The sequence below is a fragment of the Neolamprologus brichardi genome, chromosome 13 (assembly GCF_056152115.1).
Source record: "Neolamprologus brichardi isolate AB-2024 chromosome 13, ASM5615211v1, whole genome shotgun sequence".
In the NCBI taxonomy this organism is placed as follows: domain Eukaryota; kingdom Metazoa; phylum Chordata; class Actinopteri; order Cichliformes; family Cichlidae; genus Neolamprologus; species Neolamprologus brichardi.
Genome location: NC_142116.1, coordinates 1724668 through 1743258, shown reverse-complemented (window position 1 = coordinate 1743258; position 18591 = coordinate 1724668). Strand labels below are relative to the sequence as shown.

General features: G+C 42.3%; 1 protein-coding gene across 1 annotated transcript; it reads right to left on the bottom strand.

Annotated features, from left to right (window-relative positions):
* Nucleotides 1-1646: 1646 nt before the first annotated feature.
* On the bottom strand, nt 1647-11215 carry cyp26c1 (cytochrome P450, family 26, subfamily C, polypeptide 1). Its single transcript, XM_087849956.1, has 7 exons — nt 11121-11215; nt 10060-10391; nt 8137-8361; nt 7738-8013; nt 7456-7614; nt 5967-6374; nt 1647-3347 (listed from the first exon to the last, which is right to left on the bottom strand). The coding sequence occupies exons 2-7, from the start codon at nt 10264-10266 to the stop codon at nt 3003-3005; spliced, it is 1620 nt and encodes a 539-aa protein (XP_087706082.1). The 5' UTR covers nt 10267-10391; nt 11121-11215; the 3' UTR covers nt 1647-3002.
* Nucleotides 11216-18591: the final 7376 nt, after the last annotated feature.

The following is an 18591-nucleotide window of genomic DNA, read 5'->3' as shown; positions in this document are numbered from 1 at the left end:
AAGCTATGTGGCAGAAAATTAATGGGACACAAACAGCCTGGCCTATTTGTGTCCGCTGCAGGGCCCTGTAGCCCTGCCAAGGTCGTTATCTGGTTGACGCTCGGTCACTGTGAACTTGGCGACGTTTTGAACCAGAGTTCACGCCAGTGCCACCGGCTGCACAGGTCAGTGACCGGTCAGCTGATGGGAGGGTGCATGGGAACCAGAGTGGGGATGCAGCAAAACACAAGACAATGCAACACAACCTGACTGTCAAGCATTATACAACTCACGCAAGTGGAATGGTGTGCAGCAACTGTTTGGGTTACATGACTTTGTCCAGGTTTAGGAATATGATGATGAGTTCACGGTTTCATGAATGATTTTGTGAAAACTGAAATAAAGTCTAACGGTTTGAACAGAAGTGAAAACCAAACTTAATCTAGAACTTTTAAAATTTCAGTCAACATAAAAATGAGAAAAATCAGAATTCTGGACTTTAGCCGAGTTTTCACTGCCTCAAATGTTTTTCACAGATGGACATAGTTTCCAGGTATGAAATGTGAAGCTGGTATGGTTCAGTCGACGCTCCCTTTAATTACCACCAGGAGGCGACTTCTCAGATTAAAATAAACAGCTGTGTTTGTATAGCAGTCTATGATTAATTATTCAGTAACTGAAACAAGAAGCATTACTAATAATGCACAACTTTAGGCAGAGCATCAATTAGACATAAACTTCCATAGGGCCAAAGGTCTTTCTTGCAACCACAGATGTCGCCCCCTGGTGGCCATTAAAAACAATGCAGATCTCAGGCACATTTGCATTGACCACTTTTCACACCTGGAAGCTACAGCCTGCTTTTAAGAGCCGCGTATGCTCGCCACATTGGTCGCTTCATGCACTACCACTAACATCACACAGATCCATTTATGCTAACATTACAGCGCAGGTATTCTGCTGTATTCTCCTGGACGATAGGTGTCGCCACTCAGGCAAAAACCGCCACATCAGTTCAGGAGAAGAAGTTATAACTGTCCTGCCTTTTTAAACTGTTGCAACATCTCCTTCTGTATAATCTGTGAATCTCTGACCTGCTGTACTGATAAATCATTAAAACACACTGTTTACAGCTGCAGCAGCAGTGACATCACACACGAGGCACTGCCCACTGGGTGTAAAATGGGCTTTAATGGGATGGACTCACTTTTTTAAGTGAGCCTCAAGTGGCCATTAGAGGAACTGCAGTATCTGGGACTTCTATGTTGGCTGAAGGCTGTCTCCAGAGTGAGTTTGCTTGCTTTTATTTCTTTTTCTTTCAAAAACTGCATTTACTTTTAGTTTATCTTCTCTGCTAGTTTTAGTTTTCTGATTTATAATTTAAAAAAGTAGTGAAGGGCTATATTTGAGGGTTTTAGAAAGGTCGTAATAGGGATCACATTTCAAACACACTTTATGAAGACTCACGATCACAATGTAGACATCTCAACCTTGATTAGCATAGATACCGACACCTTTTGGATGCTCAAATTTGACCAGAAGTCTAACTGAATGTTTTTCTTTAGTTTTACTTTGAAGTTTACGTTGAATAAGCTACAGTCGTGTTGGGTCAAACCTCTGCTTTCTTGGCCTCTTCTCAGACACAGGATGTGACAAACTGTGACAAATTTAGTTTAGCATCTTCTAATTTACTCTTTACATCAACTGTACAGCAGCTACATGTGATACACTCAATGAACGCACAAACAGGACAAATTTACACAGACTCCTCAAAGCAAAGAAAGTGCTATCTCCTTCCACAAATCCATCCACACCTCAGATTTCACAGCGCATCTATTAGACAGTCCTAGAATTAGACCAGTAAAAACAATAATAAAAAGTATAACTTTACTCTCAGTATATGCCGCTCTAAACAATAAAATATTTCTATGTTCTAGCAGTGATAAAGGCGTTATGGGCTTTACTAGTTAGTGTCTCTATCTATAAATTGTTACAGATAAAGTAAAAGTACAACAGATATGATACATCGGCATTTTAAATACAGCTTATTCATAATGCTACTTCATTTGATACACATATAATAGCACTGTTAAGGATAGATAACATTCGTATAAAATTAACTTTATGTTCGGGTAGTTCCTGGTTGTCGGTTCAGCCTCACACATCCGGTCTCTCCAGTGTCCATTATGAGCATTCAGACATGGTTCTATTACAGAAAATCACATTTCAGCCTTAATCAAACTGTCACATTTCAAAGCTTCTCCACGTGGAGCTGCCTCGCAGCCAGTGCCATGCTCAGAGGCACTTCAGAGGCAACATGAAGTCCTAAGAAGTGAACAAAGGCAAAGTTCTAAATATAAGCTGATATACAGTACGTAGCACTTGGATATGTCCATAGTGATGATGTAAAAAGCTTATTTTACCAGGAAGGAGTGCAGAAAGGCGAAGATGCCCAGGCAGAGTGCAACAGGAAAGACAGGCAGCAGAAAATCATGACGCCACGTGTTTGTTTGACTGGATTTGAGTGGAAAGAAACATCCCTGAAACTGGATATATAGAAAATATACTGGTAAAAGATTATTAAAGTAGTGTGAAGGGAGGGTTTAAGAGTCCCTGAATAACTGTTTGTCCTCTGGATAGAAACTATTGCTAGTGACATGCGGTCCACTCATGACAGCTAAACTTAATCTCCTGTTTGAAAACTAGCAGGAAAAATGCTGCAAATTTTCATATTTTAATAACTTAAAATGTGTGTAAAGGTAAGTAAATGCTGGGAAACATGTAACATGGTTAAAATGTGCTTGTGCTACAACAGAAAGTAGTTTCTTAGGTTTGGGTCAGACCACTGAAGAAATGAAGTAACCCCCCACCCACCCATGTCCATGCAGATGAAAGGGGGCCTAAACTGCACCATCAGGACTGGCGAGGTCATTTTCTCTTTTGCTAGAGAGTTCCCAGAAGCAGGAAAGGTCAAACTGCCTCCCTGGTTGAGTTTCTCAGTGTCTATTTGTCTGTTTTTTTCTCTAAAGCTGGTAGTTGTAGGAAAAATGCACGTGCAGCCCGTTTACTGGGTGCACTATTGGCACTGTTTGCATCTTGGGGAAGTTCTCTGTAGCAAGGGTCCATTTGCAAGTCCCGATCAGCTCCACGGCGAGAGTCTTTAGGATGATCTGAGCCAGTTCTTTCCCTACGCAGCTCCGCACTCCGCCACCGAACGGCACGTAGCTGAACCGGGCCGACCGGCACTCGTCCCGATCTGGGCTGAATCGTTCCGGGTCAAACAGCTCCGGGCTCTGGAAGACTGCTGCAGTCTCATGGGTGTCCCGGATACTGTACATTACACTCCAACCTTTTGGGATCTGGTAGCCCTGCAGAATAAGAAAGGCATTTCATTTTGATGATAGTGATATAAACTCTGACTCAGGGTTCTAAAACAGTTTCTGGACCACTGTCGGCAAAGGTTTACAAAATAATGCAGAGAAAATGTTGAAATTGAAAAAGTCAAAATTTTATTGTTTGGATGATTTTTAATTATTATTATAATTCTCAAAATCAAAGACTCACAAGTGAAAAATACAAATTAATTCAAGAGTTTTATGATGTTGACCTTTTAGTTTCTGCCTGACATAGAAAGCTGGAGGCTTTAGCATGTTGAAAACTTCTTCATTCATTTGGTTTTCAGCTTCATTCATTCAGTCAATCACTCATTATCCTGCTAATCCAGACTTCTCTATAAACTAATCCCAGTTATTTCTGCAGAGTTAGGATTTCCTGGTTTAGGTTCCAGAAGCACTCACTTGACCGAACAGGCATAAAGACATTTGCAGGAGCACAATTACGTCGTGCCTATACAAGTTAATACCGTGAGAAATAATTAGCATCACGCGCTCTATAATAGTACGGTGGAAATTCCTCTGCTATTGCTTTAAACGTCACTTGTCCTTTTTCAATGAAGGCAGCAAATTGGGGGCACGCTGAGGGCAGGGAGGGGTTTTTGAGAGCAGTTTCCCAGGAGGGGCCGTCAAAGCGTAGACAGCCACGCCTCCGAACAAAGAGCCAAAATCAAAATTCAATAGACGCAAGGTTCGGTCTGCCTCCAGCATGAAGTTCTCTGAGAGCAATTCGATTCTGCGATGGACTAAATCACCCTCAGACTCACTGAGTGTCCACAAGGAGGCGTTCTACACATGTCAAACTTTAGCTTCTACGGTAAAGAAGATAATGGCTACAGGCAGCTGGTTTAGACGGACAGGATTGGTAAACAACAAAAAACCTCCCAAAAGGTCATTTTGTTATTGTATTAATCCAACAGAAGTAATTTAATGGTCTGCCTCATTGAGGACTGAACTTTGAGCTTGTAAAACAGAAACGTTCCTTTCGTTGTTTCAAGCTAAAACGTATACCGACATTTTATGGGGCCGTCAGCGGCTGGTAGCTAGTTACAACATTTAACATTTGGCCCAAACCTACTGGATAAAACTATATGTTCATCTGTACTGGTTAAGGTTCAAAAAATATTGTCTACGCATACTGTAGTTACCAACTGGATTGCTATCGGCTATTAGCTTATTAGCTATTATTGGCTAAGTCTATCAATAGGGGTTTTTTTGTGCAACTGATTGTTTTGGGGTTTTGTTTGCTGCCTCCTTGACATGTTAACTATGTAAATAATTAGCTTGGGTTTAGACGGACAGGATTGGTAAATAACAAAAACCCTCCCAAAAGGTCATTGTGTTATTGTATTAATCCAACAGAAGTATGAAAAGTGTCCAAGAATTTGTACCAGCTGTTATTATTTATTAAGCTTTGACTAGTGGGCGAGTCTTTGTACTATTGACGACTTGCCGGACAAAACCCAGTTTGTCATTTTTTTGCTAATTTAATGGTCTGCCTCATTGAGGACTGAACTTTGAGCTTGTAAAACAGAAACGTTCCTTTCGTTGTTTCAAGCTAAAACATATACCGACATTTTATGGGGCCGTTAGCGGCTGGTAGCTAGTTAGAACATTTAACATTTGGCCCAAACCTACTGGATAAAACTATATGTTCATCTGTACTGGCTAAGGTTCAAAAAATATTGTCTAAGCATACTGTAGTTACCAACTGGATTGCTATCGGCTATTAGCTTATTAGCTATTATTGGCTAAGTCTATCAATAGGGGTTTTTTTGTGCAACTGATTGTTTTGGGGTTTTGTTTGCTGCCTCCTTGACATGTTAACTATGTAAATAATTACCTCGCAAAGCACAATTGTTAAATACCACCAGAACGGTGCTTCCTTCAGTTTTTGTCGCGTCAAGCTAGTATAGAGAGTTGCTGATGACGTCGAGCACCAGTTGCTGACTGTAGTCCAAACCAGTGTTGCCAACTCCTCAGTAAGGAAAATCGCTATTGGTTGTCCTAAAAGTCGCTAGAAGTCGCTGAATGACGTCATCACCTAATTTGCATAATTGGTCATGCTAATGTAATTGTAACCTACGTTGTTGGAGAGAGAAATAACATCGTGGACGAGACATAAAGTAAGCAAAAAACGTCCTAAATGCATTTAGAATTTATTTAGAACTACAAATTAAATTTCTTTTAGCAATTATTGTTTTTTGTAATGTCTTTCACGTCTTTTTTTAGGGGGTCTGAAAACTCGCTAAATATAGCGACGCTACGTTGGCAACACTGGTCCAAACCTGTCACATACACCACATCTCCACCCATACTGGTTGGACTGAATATTATAGACTGTTATCTAAATGTATTTTAGTTGGAAATTTGACAGTCCTATATCATGTATCAACCAATCGCTCGTTGGCGTATTTTTAGTTGAGCATTCATAAATTTCCCGCACGGCCCTTGTCAATTCCAGGAGCAGAGACTTGGAGATGTTCCCTTTGGGATGAATAAGATTTAAATTCCTTTGTAGCTGATAAAAATATATTGAGTTTTTTGTAAACTATACAAATAAGTAAAATCTTCCTGCCAGAGACTCAAACTTACATCTAGTTCAAACGTCTGCAGAGCTGTTCGGTAACCGCCAGAGACTGGCGGAAGGAAGCGGAGGACCTCTTTGACGACACAGTCGATGTAGCGGAGCTGGCTGAGCTTCTCCAGGCTCAGGCAGGGTACGTGAGACTGCGACCGCGGGAAACCGTCTTCGTCTCTCTGATTCCGACACCCTCCGTTTAGCAGGCAGGTTGTTTCTGCGTCAGTGGCGCCCTCCTCTGTTTCCATGGTGACACCAGATTGAATGCAGCTGTTGTGAGATTCATAGCCGAGGTCTTCCGCCTCCAGTTCAACTCTGGCCTTGTCCACCACTGCTGGGTGGCGAAGAAGCTGCAGAACCAGTGATGTGGAGGCGCTGGCTGTGGTGGAGTGAGCAGCAAAGATCAGCTCCACTGCTGTTTCCTGCAAGAAGGGAGGTGGATGGGTTGGGTGGGTGTCACCTGAACGTACTGCTCTCAGGTTCACAGTCAGACCCGTGAGGTCCCTGAACATCAACTGAGAGCCAAATAGCTTGCTCACAAATAATGTACCATCGGTGCACGGCTGACCTTTTACCAAATGATCTGGCTAAATCGTTTTCACTCACTTGACCATTAAAAACATCTTTAGCATGATTAAATGTACTTGTATGAACTGGTGGACTTCTTTTCTCGGGCTGTTTTTTATTACAACCAAAAATTAATCAGTAACTGCCCCTAAAGGTAAATTCTGAAGCTTTTAAAATTTCCCATATAAGGTGTTTTCTAATGAGCGGCCTAATGAGACTACAGATGGGGCGATCGTGGCTCAAGAGTTGGGAGTTTGTCTTGTAATTGGAAGGTTGCCGGTTCGAGCCCCGGCTTGGACAGTCTCGGTCGTTGTGTCCTTGGGCAAGACACTTCACCCGTTGCCTACTGGTGGTGGTCAGAGGGCCCGGTGGCGCCAGTGTCCGGCAGCCTCGCCTCTGTCAGTGCGCCCCAGAGTGGCTGTGGCTACAATGTAGCTGCCATCACCAGTGTGTGAATGTGTGTGTGACTGAATGTAGCGCTATATAAATACAGGCCATTTACAGATTGAACACCATCATGCTGAACACAGAAGGCTCAGTCACAAAACTGTGTTTCCGTTTGTTTATAGCCTCAGATTTATGTTTTACTTTTGCTTCAAAAATCATAAAAAGCCTTTTATTTCCCACCATTAGCATAATTTTTAATGTCACAGTGGTGTTCGAGTATCGCTTAGCAATAGCATAAATCACAAAAACGTCCTGAGATTGCAGCGGCCGCTGTGCTGTGCAGGAGCAGTATTTTAGACGCCAGCCGGTTTCAGAGTGTCCTGCTCATTGACAAACTGTGCCTAAGTGGTGGTTAAATATGACCGAGTGGGTCACAAAAACACTCAGTGCGTGCACACTCTGCATCTCAGTGTTGTCTTGTCCTATCGTGACTTTCAGAAAGTGAGGCTGGCACATCCTTCCCTGCACTGTGGACATTAACTCTGGTACCTTGAGCTCCTGCATGCTGAGCTGCTGGTCGTTCTCCTTAGCGCTGGACAGCATGTAGTCAAAGGCGTCGTTATATTCCTCGTCCGTGTGCTGCCGCTCCTTCTTCTCTTCAATGATTTTCTCCATGTGGGCGTGCAGGATTTCTCTGGCTTTTATCCCCTGACAGAAAAAGATTGACAAATTACAAAGAATTCGTGTAAAAGCCAACATGAATGACATTAATCGGCTTTTAATGCCACGTTATCCATGTAGATTACACATAATGTCTTTAAGCTCCCCCACCTTGCGTAACCCACTGAGCGGGGCATCTATTGGCAGAGAGAAGAGGTTGTTCATCAGCTGCTCGAAGATCTTAGCCAGGTAAACGATCCGTTCCTCCTCCAGCTTCAGACCCAACAGGACCCTGACCGCGATGCGGAACGTCAGGGACTTGGCTGCACTGTACACGTCGATGGCGCCCGGCTCTGAGCACCACTTGGCGATTTCAGATTTGATGACGTCCTGAAGCCGGGGCAGGTAGGACTCCAGAGCACTCCGGCTAAACACTTTGGCCAGAATCTTGAAAGAGATAAGGAAATGGAGAGAAAGGGGTCGTGAAAAGTTCACAGCTTTTAGTGAAACCCGGAGCGGAACAGTTTGTGAATCCAAACGTCAGTTCAACTTCCTGCAACGCCTTCTTACTTTTCGCTTCCTCTTGTGGAGGTCTCCGATGGAGTTGACCAGGGTGTTGGGTCCCAGGATGATGCGGGTGCTCTGAGGCCACTGGGTGCACACCAGGCTGTGCTCCCCCAGCAGGATCTTGCGGATGTTTTCTGCACCCGTCACCCTGATGACCGGCTTCCCCAGGAGGTGGGTCTTAAACACGTTTCCGTGACGCTCTCGCCTGGAGATGTGGAAGTTTGAACCCTGGAGGGTAGAAAGAGATATAAACTTTGTCATGAAGCAATGACTCATTAATATTTTTAGGCCAAATAAAACTGCAACAGCTTTTTATACAAACACTCGGAGTCTCTCTCTGTTTTTGTCTTTTGGTGCAGTAACACACTCAGCTGTGTCAAATCCGTTTTGGTTTCTTTTTGTTTTTTTCCTCAGTAATTTCTTCATTTCTTAGAACAAGAACATTTTTCAGAGGAAAATCTTTCTTTTTGCACCATTTTGGTCAAACCTGCCACTTTACATAAGAACAGGATGTCTCTGTTAATCTTTTTAACATGATAAACTTACATTAGGTAACATAATTATTATTTTTATCTTATGGGCTCTTATGGAGACGACTGTTGCCATCCTCACCCCCTTTGAGGAACTAAAAAAGTGAGCAGCTACGACGCACTAGCCTCTGATGTCATCCCAGCTGTGACTGTGCTAGTGAGACTTCTAAACAGAGAAACAGACGAACAAATTTAAAATTAAATTTTGTTTTTTATAATTATTTATTCTGTAATATGTTGCATACAACATGCTTTTCATTTTAAATAAATGTTCTTAATTCCAAACTAGTCCCTTGTTTGTTTGTTTTTTGTTAAATTATAGGACTAAAGCTGTTACCTGCAAATTTAAATCATGTTTTTATTAAGTACTCGTTTCCAAAAAAGTGGTATCGGTGCATCCCTATACTGAACCCCACCAGTTTCATATGTGCAGTCACTGAACCCCTCTTTAGTGAAAAATAAAATATGATTTTATGATATATTATTATTATTATTATTATTATTATTATTATTAATTATAAACAACATACAGTCCAATATGACTTCAGGTGGGTCAGACTATTAAAACAGCTCCATAATATCATAACCTACATTTCTTTAAATAGAAATGATCTAAGAACATTTAATGAACCATCCATTTGCACAAAGCTTGAGATGCTTTTATAAAACATTTTCAACAGCGTGCTTTTACATGTGGATCTGCCCGAACCTTCACATGTAGACTTTTGTAAGTAAACTGCTTTTTTTACTCCACGATTCAAACAGCAGAGATATTTTTTTAAAATTCCGTAACATTTTACTCCTTTTCAGTCATGCTTGCATCAGCTCACTGAGTGATGCATGGCATTAAGCTGACAAATTAAAGATTTTAACCACTTTACTGAAACGCCTCTTACATTCAGTCCTCCCGCTCGGGTTAGATTAACAGTTTGTGACCCTAAACTTTAGAGCAGGAGTGCATGTAGATAATATTAACGAGTGAAAACTAATGAGTTGATGGGAGCGATTTAAGAAGGAGAAAATTTGGAGATGTAAGGATGTGGAGAGGATGGAGGAGAGGTGAATTCTTTTCTGCAGGGAAGACAGAGAGGGAGGGAGCGAGGTGGAAGAATTGAACAGAATTCTGTTTTTGCTCCATAACAAGGAATTACGCGCGGAGCATCAAGTCCGCACATGTCGCATCAACATCTGAACTGAACCCGCACAACAATCTGCTTCTCGAAACTTCCCGCGTTTCTTAACAAAGTATCAACACCGTGATTATTCAAACTTCCTGCAGTCCCGCGTGGATTAGAAGCCAATAACAGATGAGCATAGAAAGGAAACACACAGCTGCATTTTGGGGCTTAAAAATAAATAAACAAATACATAAAAACGACAACTCGAGCTTACTCACCTGGAACAACCAGTGGAAAGTCTCTCCGACCAGTGGCCAGCCCATGGAGCCTCTCGGCAGCGGCAGGCGGCTCTCTTTGTCCCGGGTCAGACTCCAGCGGAGGCTCCACAGCTGCCGGGTCAGTGCCAGCAGCAGGACCGCGGAGAGAAGCGAAGTGAGCGCGGTGGCCAAGGCCGACAGCACTCCAAACTGAGGCAGGGGCAACATCTCCTCCGTGCCGGTCCGTTTCCCAGCATCCACCTGTGTCTGCGCGCTGAAATTGTCTGGGCTGTGCGTAAAGCTCCGGAATTCTTTTCCTCCTTTTTCCTTTTTTCTCTGGTCTCCTGTAAAAGCTGCCCAAATAAAAATAAAAGGTCCGGGTGTGTTTACCCTCCGCTGCCCCAGAAATTACTCATTCAGCTCATCTCCGGAGAGAGCCAATATAAACTGTTATTACAGCTAGTTAGACCAAAACAATGACGACCATCACGCAGAAATATGCAGAGATGGCGCACATGTCTGCGATCATTTTTTCCAATTAAAACAAACTGTAGAGTGCGTCTCTTATAGCCTGACATTATATTTAAAGCTGCGTGCACGTTAAAGAGTTTGCGCAGGCAGACGCACCTTTGAAAGAAATAAAAAGCCGATCATTGCGGATGGATGCGCCTGCACACTCACACTCTGACTCTGAGCTACATGACAAACGTGCTGCTCTCCTGCGAGGAAACTCCCCTTCATTCCGCTGTCGCTGCTCCTTCAAAATGAGGAGTAGCTGTCAAGTATTCCAAATAGTTTTACAGGTTTGCGTGCGCCAGCTTGTCTATTAGGTTATGCACCTTTATAGGTACAGTTCAGGGGGCTCAGCCACCCTAACCCCCCGGGCGGCACGGAGTTTATAGAGCAGTGGCAATAAATCAGGTTTTAAAAAGAGGCAGAAGGAATAAAAGAGGGATTTGAATACAGTTGACTACAGTACGGAGCGAGGGGGAAAAGTTCAGCAAATTGCTCTCTAGCTCTGATTTTCCCAGTAAATGAAGTAAGACGTTAGAGAGTTCGGTCCTTTTCACATTCAAACTTACCTCCAAGCAGCTTCCTCTGAGCGCACGGTGACAGAAATCCGTTCAGGGTTTGGGGGAAAGTTTCTTTCTCGGCTCCTCTGAGAGAGACCGATGCCTGCTCCTCCACAGTGAGCGGGCTGCAGGGGGTTTTATAGAAAAAGCAGCGTGATCCACCTTCAATTGTGACGTTGGTTTGAATATGTTAAAAGGGCTCGGTGTTTCATTCACAGCGCTGCAGAGAGAGAGGGAAACAAGAAAGAGGAAAACGTTTGGAGAGACGCAGCAGTGCGTCCTCAGTCTGTGTGTGTGTGGGGGGGCAGCGAGTGGAGGGGAAATCTGCAGGTATCCAATTAGTTGTGCAAAGGTTTCAGACGGGAGCTCCGTTTAAATTCAGAGCGAAGAAAATGGATCAGAGGCAAAAATTCACGACTGCGTTCGACTTTAAGTTTTCCAACAAATAACAAAGAAATCCGCGCATTAAATGCGCAAGATCCAAAGTTTTCCCAATATTTTTGAATTCATTTCTTTAAATTTCAGCGATACATTTTGATCTTTAATCCTCCAGAAAGAAACAGAAGCTCCCCCGAAATCTATGAGGCAGAATTACAGCAACAGCCTCATTTAACAGGATATTTCCTCGTTTTTGAATTTGGCCTCAGCAGGGAGCTTCAAATCCCTCCTCGACACTCCAGCAGCACAGTTTTCATTTCCCGGGCAGATTCCTTCAACTTATACAAGGACTGAGACGGATTTGTGACCACGTCCACGCAAGCCTCTGTTAACGGGCTCCGTGTGATTTTAAGGTGGAGTTTCTTAAAAAATTAATAAAGAAGGTAAAACGATTTTAAACACAAACTTTGGAAAGCTTGCTGTCTAGATTTACCATGGATTCGGTCGCAGTCTGTGTGCGCAAAACGGCGCAAAATCAAAATCTGCACTTTTTAATGCAAAAAAAAGCCTCGTGGGGTCACAGCGGGGCCAATCCACCAAACCTCCAGCCTGCTGTCATTTCTTTTGAACACACGTAAACATTTCCTCAGTATTTAAAATCCATTTTATTTATAATTATAATTTCTTTTTTTTCTTTTTTTTTTGGGGGGGGGGGGGGGGGCGGGTAGATTATAGATTAAAACTGAGATTATCTCATTAACTGGGCACATCATCTCCAGCTGTTGTTGGCGTGTCCTCGCGCTGCGTTTACATTTGACTGGTGCTGATTGGAGAGTTTGTTGGCTGGTGTCTTTTATCCAAACTGAGGCGGGGAGGTGGATGAGCTCCGCCCCGGCAGACTGATGGAAACACGGCCTCGCTGCTGGTTTTTACACCTACAATTAACAGGACGGTTCTGTGTGAATTCCACTCGGCGCTTTAAAAGCACAGCCTGGTCGCATTTGGGCTCAGGGAGGGGGGGGGGGACCCCGGAGAACTCCGAGCTCCGACGTGAACTTACGGTTTGGAATAAAATTATTGGATTTTAATTTCTAAAATCAAACAAAAATCAAAGAAAAATAAAACATAATCGTTTTAAACCATCTCGTGTTCCAGAAAAGTTTCTGCAGATTATTATGAAATGTTTTGTAAATTTGAAAGGTGTCCCGTGGAGTGTTTTTCCACTCCATGTGCAGCTTTCCACGCAGGATTGTGTTTGTTGTTGTGCACTGGGTTAGAATGGGCTGGACAGATGAGCGACAAGTGAAATCTGATGATCTGAGTTTATGTTTTGATTCCAGTGGATGCCATGGAGATGCTCACTCAACAAGATGAGACGTAACCCCACCTCTCAGCCCCGCCCACACTCTAAACGCATCCTTGTTTTTCTGCTTCTTCCGGTGAAGCTCTGCAAGGTAACTCCCAAAAAGTTAAAAGAACTCCAAGGTTTTGTGCTTCACTGCATTCAAAACTGCAAAGTTACAAAGACGTCTTCATTCACCTCTTTGATAAGTTCTTCTTACAGAAGAGCGTTTAACCCACGGGTGACCATCCAGGGGGGAAACACTCTGAGTCCTGTGAGTCTGCTCTCAGAGATCACACATCCAAATATTCCCAAGACTTCAAGCGTCCACCACTCTTAACCCAAGCTGCAGACCTGAGAGTCCATATTTCACAGAGCTGCAGTAACACAGATTTACCCTGAAACATTTGAAGTTCTCTTCATGAGATCATTCAAAATGCTCCTCATTAAACAAACATTTAAAAAGTTCTCAACCTTCAACCCTTAAAGGACTTTATTTGAAAACAGACCTGACTTTGTTTATTTCCTACCGGATCTTTCCACCTGGGATTTATTCAGAAAAATCTGAGATCAGGTGGAGGGTTTTTAAATTTGAATTTTATTCATTTTTCATGTGTTGATTTGCGATCAAATAACCCTTTTACGTTTTTACCTTAACACCTTATACCCTTTTTCCCAGCAGAGGAAACCTCATTAAAATGCAGATCTTTATTTTCACACTGAACTCGGTTCACTCTTGTTGTCACAGACACAAAGGTAAATGAAACTGAGCAAACGAACACTAAACATGCAAAACATTTTAGCTTTAGCGCTCACGGCAAAGCTCCCCATCAGCCATCATCACAACCATGCCAAGCTCACATTTTCTTTAGTTTCTACTGAAAGAGCAGGAAATGAGCACTGTGAAATGATAAATGTTAGTGCTTCTCCTGCAAAATGGTTCAAATTGCCAAAAATAAAATAGTTGATTACTTGAAAAAGGAAAAAAAAATCCCAGAAAGTCAAAATATTTAAGATAATAGTTCAACAGTTTGTTGAGCTTTGCTCATGCTTCAGGTTCATATTGTACTGAAGGCCAGTGAGTAACAGCGCAGAGCTCCATGAATACATGCAAACCATCTCTGTGCAGTTTGCAGTGAAGCTTCCAAAGGAGGAAACAGAAACCTGTAGTGTGTGATAACTTTGCTTGAATTTAAATCGTGATTTAATAATATTCAAAGGTCACAAGGAGGGAAAAGGTTTTGTCAAATCTTATTTTGGGGCAAAGAAAGCAACTCGTCAGGCTGTGAGTGGATATAGTGACACGCAGCTCATCTCCTGCTAGTCACTGAAGTGAAAGTTCTGGATGATACTTAAACAGAATAAAAGCCCACATGCAGCCACAATAGAGCCGAAGCCTCAAACCCAGCAGCTGATCACAGCTGGTCTACTGGAGGCTGCTAAGCCAAACTGTGGCCATGCAACTCAGGTTTGTGCTCATCTGCTGATCAGCATCCAAATCGATACACAACGAAAACCCCAGAATACCTCTGCAACCTGTCTGAAAGGAGACCGGAGCTTCATCTTCTGCCTTCATGTGTGAACTTGTTAATTAAACAGCTTCATGTTATCCAAAGCGCCGTAATCTCCAGACACATCTGAGACGTCCACGACTGCCGGGGAATCCCCCGAAACCCACAACGCTCATGTTTCACATCAAAATGAATCTTTCTTTCATATGTGCTGTCACAAAGATGGGACGGAGTTAGAGCTGGAAAAAAACCTCTCAATATTAAGAGATCCTGAAATGTGACTGAATTAAATGCACTGCAAACTAACCTGCAGCAGTCAGTGGAAGCCAAACGGATCAAGCTTGTGAGGGCTCGAGTTCACAATCACAAATTCTTGTGAATCACGTGACCAACATAGAAAAACAAGCTCACAGTTTTGCTGCCCGCCGCCGTCTACCACCTGTTTCTTTGTTTTTGCAGAAATTTAAATGGACATTTTATCTCCAGATCAAATCTAAATACACTCACAGCCACATTATTAGGTGCACCTGTTCAATCAAATATCTGATCAGCCAATCACACGGCACCAACTCAGTGAAGTTGAGCTGAGCATCAGAATGAAGAGGGAAGCTGATGTAAGTGGTGTTGGACGTGACTCGTTTATTTGCCTCTGAATGTTTCAGAAACTGACGATTCAAACAAGTTTTATTTGTATAGCAACAAATCACAACAAAGTAAAGACCCAACATTTACACAAGGAACACAGAAAACACCAACAATCGTTAACTTTGGTGATAGAGGAAGTCAATCTGGGATTTTCCAACACGAAAATCTCAAAGGTTTACGGAGGAAGGTCAAGTATACACAGGCCAAAGAGAGCAGCCAGGCTGCTTTGAGCTGATAGGAAGGCAACGATAATCTAAATAACCATTTGTTCCAACCAAAGTATGCAGAAGAGCATCTCTGAGCGGCTCACAGAAACTGGAAAACAGAAGATTGGACAAATGGCCCTGATCAGCAGTTTGTGGTCATGATGTGGGGACACTTACAGTCCCACGTGAGTATCGTTTAAACTCAGCCTTCCTGAGTATTGTTGCTGACCGCGTCCATCCCTTTGTGACCGCACTGCACGATCTTCTGATGTCACAAAGCTCAGATCATCATCATCGGTTTCTTCAACACGATGATGAGTTCGCTGTCACCAGATGTCCATCTAGATTACAGATTCCTGTCGTGGAGGCAGCCGACAAATCTGCAGCGACTGTGTGACGCTGTCCTGTCAACAAGGAGGAAAATATCTGATTTTTCCAGTGACTTGTTGAATCTGTGCCACAAATGATTAAAGCAGCTCTGAAGGGAAAATGAGACCGAACCTGGGGTCATCACGGCGTACCTAATAAAGTGTCCAGTGAACCTATTTCCCCTTATTCTTGATGGGTTTACAGTAAACTGTCTACCTAATTTATAAATAATGGAAACAACTGACACACCTTATGGAGCTCAAAGTGCACATAAATAAATAAATAAATAAATAAAAAAAATAAAAATAAAAAAAATAAAAAATAAAAATAAAAATAAAAATAAATAAATAAAAAATAAAAAATAAAAATAAAATAAAAATAAAAATAAATAAATAAAAAATAAAAATAAAAATAAATAAATAAATAAAAATAAAAATAAAAATAAAAATAAAAATAAATATTTTTTAAAAATAATAATAAATAAATAAATAAAAATAAATAAATAAATATTAAAATTTCTTTTTGTTTCTTCAAATGACGGCACGGTTACTTAAAAACAGATGACTGGTAGATCAAGAAAGCGGGAACAAAATAGTTCCTACGTAAATGTGTATATTTGTGTATTTTTATTCTTTGCCAAGTCAAATAAATTTTTGAAAGTTTTACTGATTTCTTTATTTTTCTTCCACGTCGAGGCGTTTCCACCGTCTAAACGCACCAACAGCTCCGCGGCGTCGGGAGGAAACCAATGATTCAAGTTGGTTTTGGTGTGACGTGTCCTGGAGCTACGGTGGATTCATTTATTCACGTCGAAGCGGTGTGATATGTGAACGAGGGCTGTCACAAACCAATTCAGTAAAAAGTAAATCAATAAACCACCTTTTATAAGAGCTGTTCCCCATATGAACATCTTTGGGAATCTGTTCCTCAGTGGGATTAAAACAAACAGCACAAAAGAGACACAACCGTCGTTCTCTCCGGAGACACAAACACACTTTCTCAGATGCATTTCCTGCCCTGTTGTCTCATCCCGTTAAAGGCCCATTCCACTAATCCCAATCCTGAGCTTTTAAAAGCTTTTGTAACAGAGACCTTTTCTCCGGCGGCGCCTCGGGCTTCTTTAATCCACAATAGTCCAGATCACAGGTCTGGTTTCAACCCGAGGCAAAGCAAAATACAACAGACGGGGTTCGTTTGAGAAGCGGTTCCTCTCTGTGAGAGTCATTGTTGTAAAGTTTGTTACTGACGTGCTGTAAACGGCTAAATGTGACAGAGAAGCTGGAACAGTTCCCGAGGATAGAAGTGTGTGTTTGTGCAGGCCGGAGGACTGATGAGCTGATAAGATAAGAGTTTAAGTCACAGCATGATGCTCACACCTGATCCTTCAGTGTTGGCCCAGATGTTTAGGCCAAGTCGAGACTCTCTGAATCACAATGATGCCACATATGATGACTGCTGTCAGGATGAAGGAGGACGAAGTAACTTTGGGATTTTTCTCACACGAGGAACACATGCCGAGTTGTCCAAAGTCTTCAAACGAGTCACACAGGTTTGGCAGGGACTCGGACGTCCCACAGCAGCATCACACATTTGCAGCTCTAGACATTAGACTGGTCCAAAAGTCCAGATCAGCAGGATCTGCATCGTGTCCAGCTAAGCTTTCAGTGAATCCACGGTGAGCACCCAGGTGCCACCAAACCTGGAGGAGCATTTCCAGTAGCGAGGACACATCGGATGCATGAATCTAACAGAGAACTTTCCAGATGTTTTACCTGGCAGAGAATACGACAGTAGAGACAGAGGGAGGCATGTAGGAGCATGCTAAACACACAGACACCGACAAGGAAACCCAGAAACGCGTGCATTCGACGTTTCAGACGTGCATGTTTCAAAGCGTAGCGACAGATGAGCACAGCCCAACATGACCTGGAAACAGAAGGAAATCTGAACAACTTTCAACCAGTTCAGCTGTCAGGTTTATGCATCTTCACGTACGGAAAAGATTTGGCTTGCTTCATATACTGAGTCACATCAGGCTTATATGATTTACTCATAAAAGTGGCCACTTTCTCATTACTTTCACATATTATTTTAGGAAGTATCCAAAACATACAAGTTTCATTTATATAATTTTTCAAGGGATCTTGTTTCTGTTTTCACTCTTGTATGCTTTTCATACAAGTTTCACACAAGACAGATACAAACTTTATAAGATTTATATATATATATCTTTTCCATATGGGTTATTACCTCTGACCTTTAACCTCCTGAGTCCTCATAGTTTGTTTTTATTCACCGACTGAATCACATTTGTAACTGATGTTGTTCTTTAAAATCTCCCGACTGCTGCACGCCGCTCACAGCAGATGATTCAGGTGAACGTAGATGTCAGCAGCAGGTAAAGTGTGTGTGTGTGTGTGTCTGTGCATGCACACGTGTGTGAGAGATTGGCGTAGCTGCATACCTCTTAGGGTCAGAGGTGTCTCCCTGGGTTTGATGCCGACGCACTCTGACAGGTGCTAAAATGTGTTTCAGCCTCACCTTGTGCTACCTGAGGCTGAGAGACACACACACACACACACACACACACACACACACACACACACACACACACTGCAAAATATAACCAAAGTTTTATCACAGCACATATAACCTCTACCACTACAAGGCAGGAACATGTTTTAATAAACTGGAGGTTGTTCGCTGTGGATTTGCAGTGCATTATGGGAAGAGCACGTCCTCTGATCTTTTCACGCTTCAGCTCGTAGCAGCTTAGTTTGACTCGAGGCTTTAAAAGTCTTTACAGAAGGACTTCCTGAAACATCATCAGAGAAAATAAAGATATACTTCACGTCTTTCAAAGATCAGGAAGTGGATGCTGAGCTCCAAACATCTGGAGCTGCAGACATTTTTACCGTAACGTTCATAGTTTCATACACGACAACACAGTTTGCTTTGTTTGTCATTGGAAGCAAAAGAAGGTTTAACGAAGGCTGACGTGCAAAAACACATCATGCACACATCAGTAT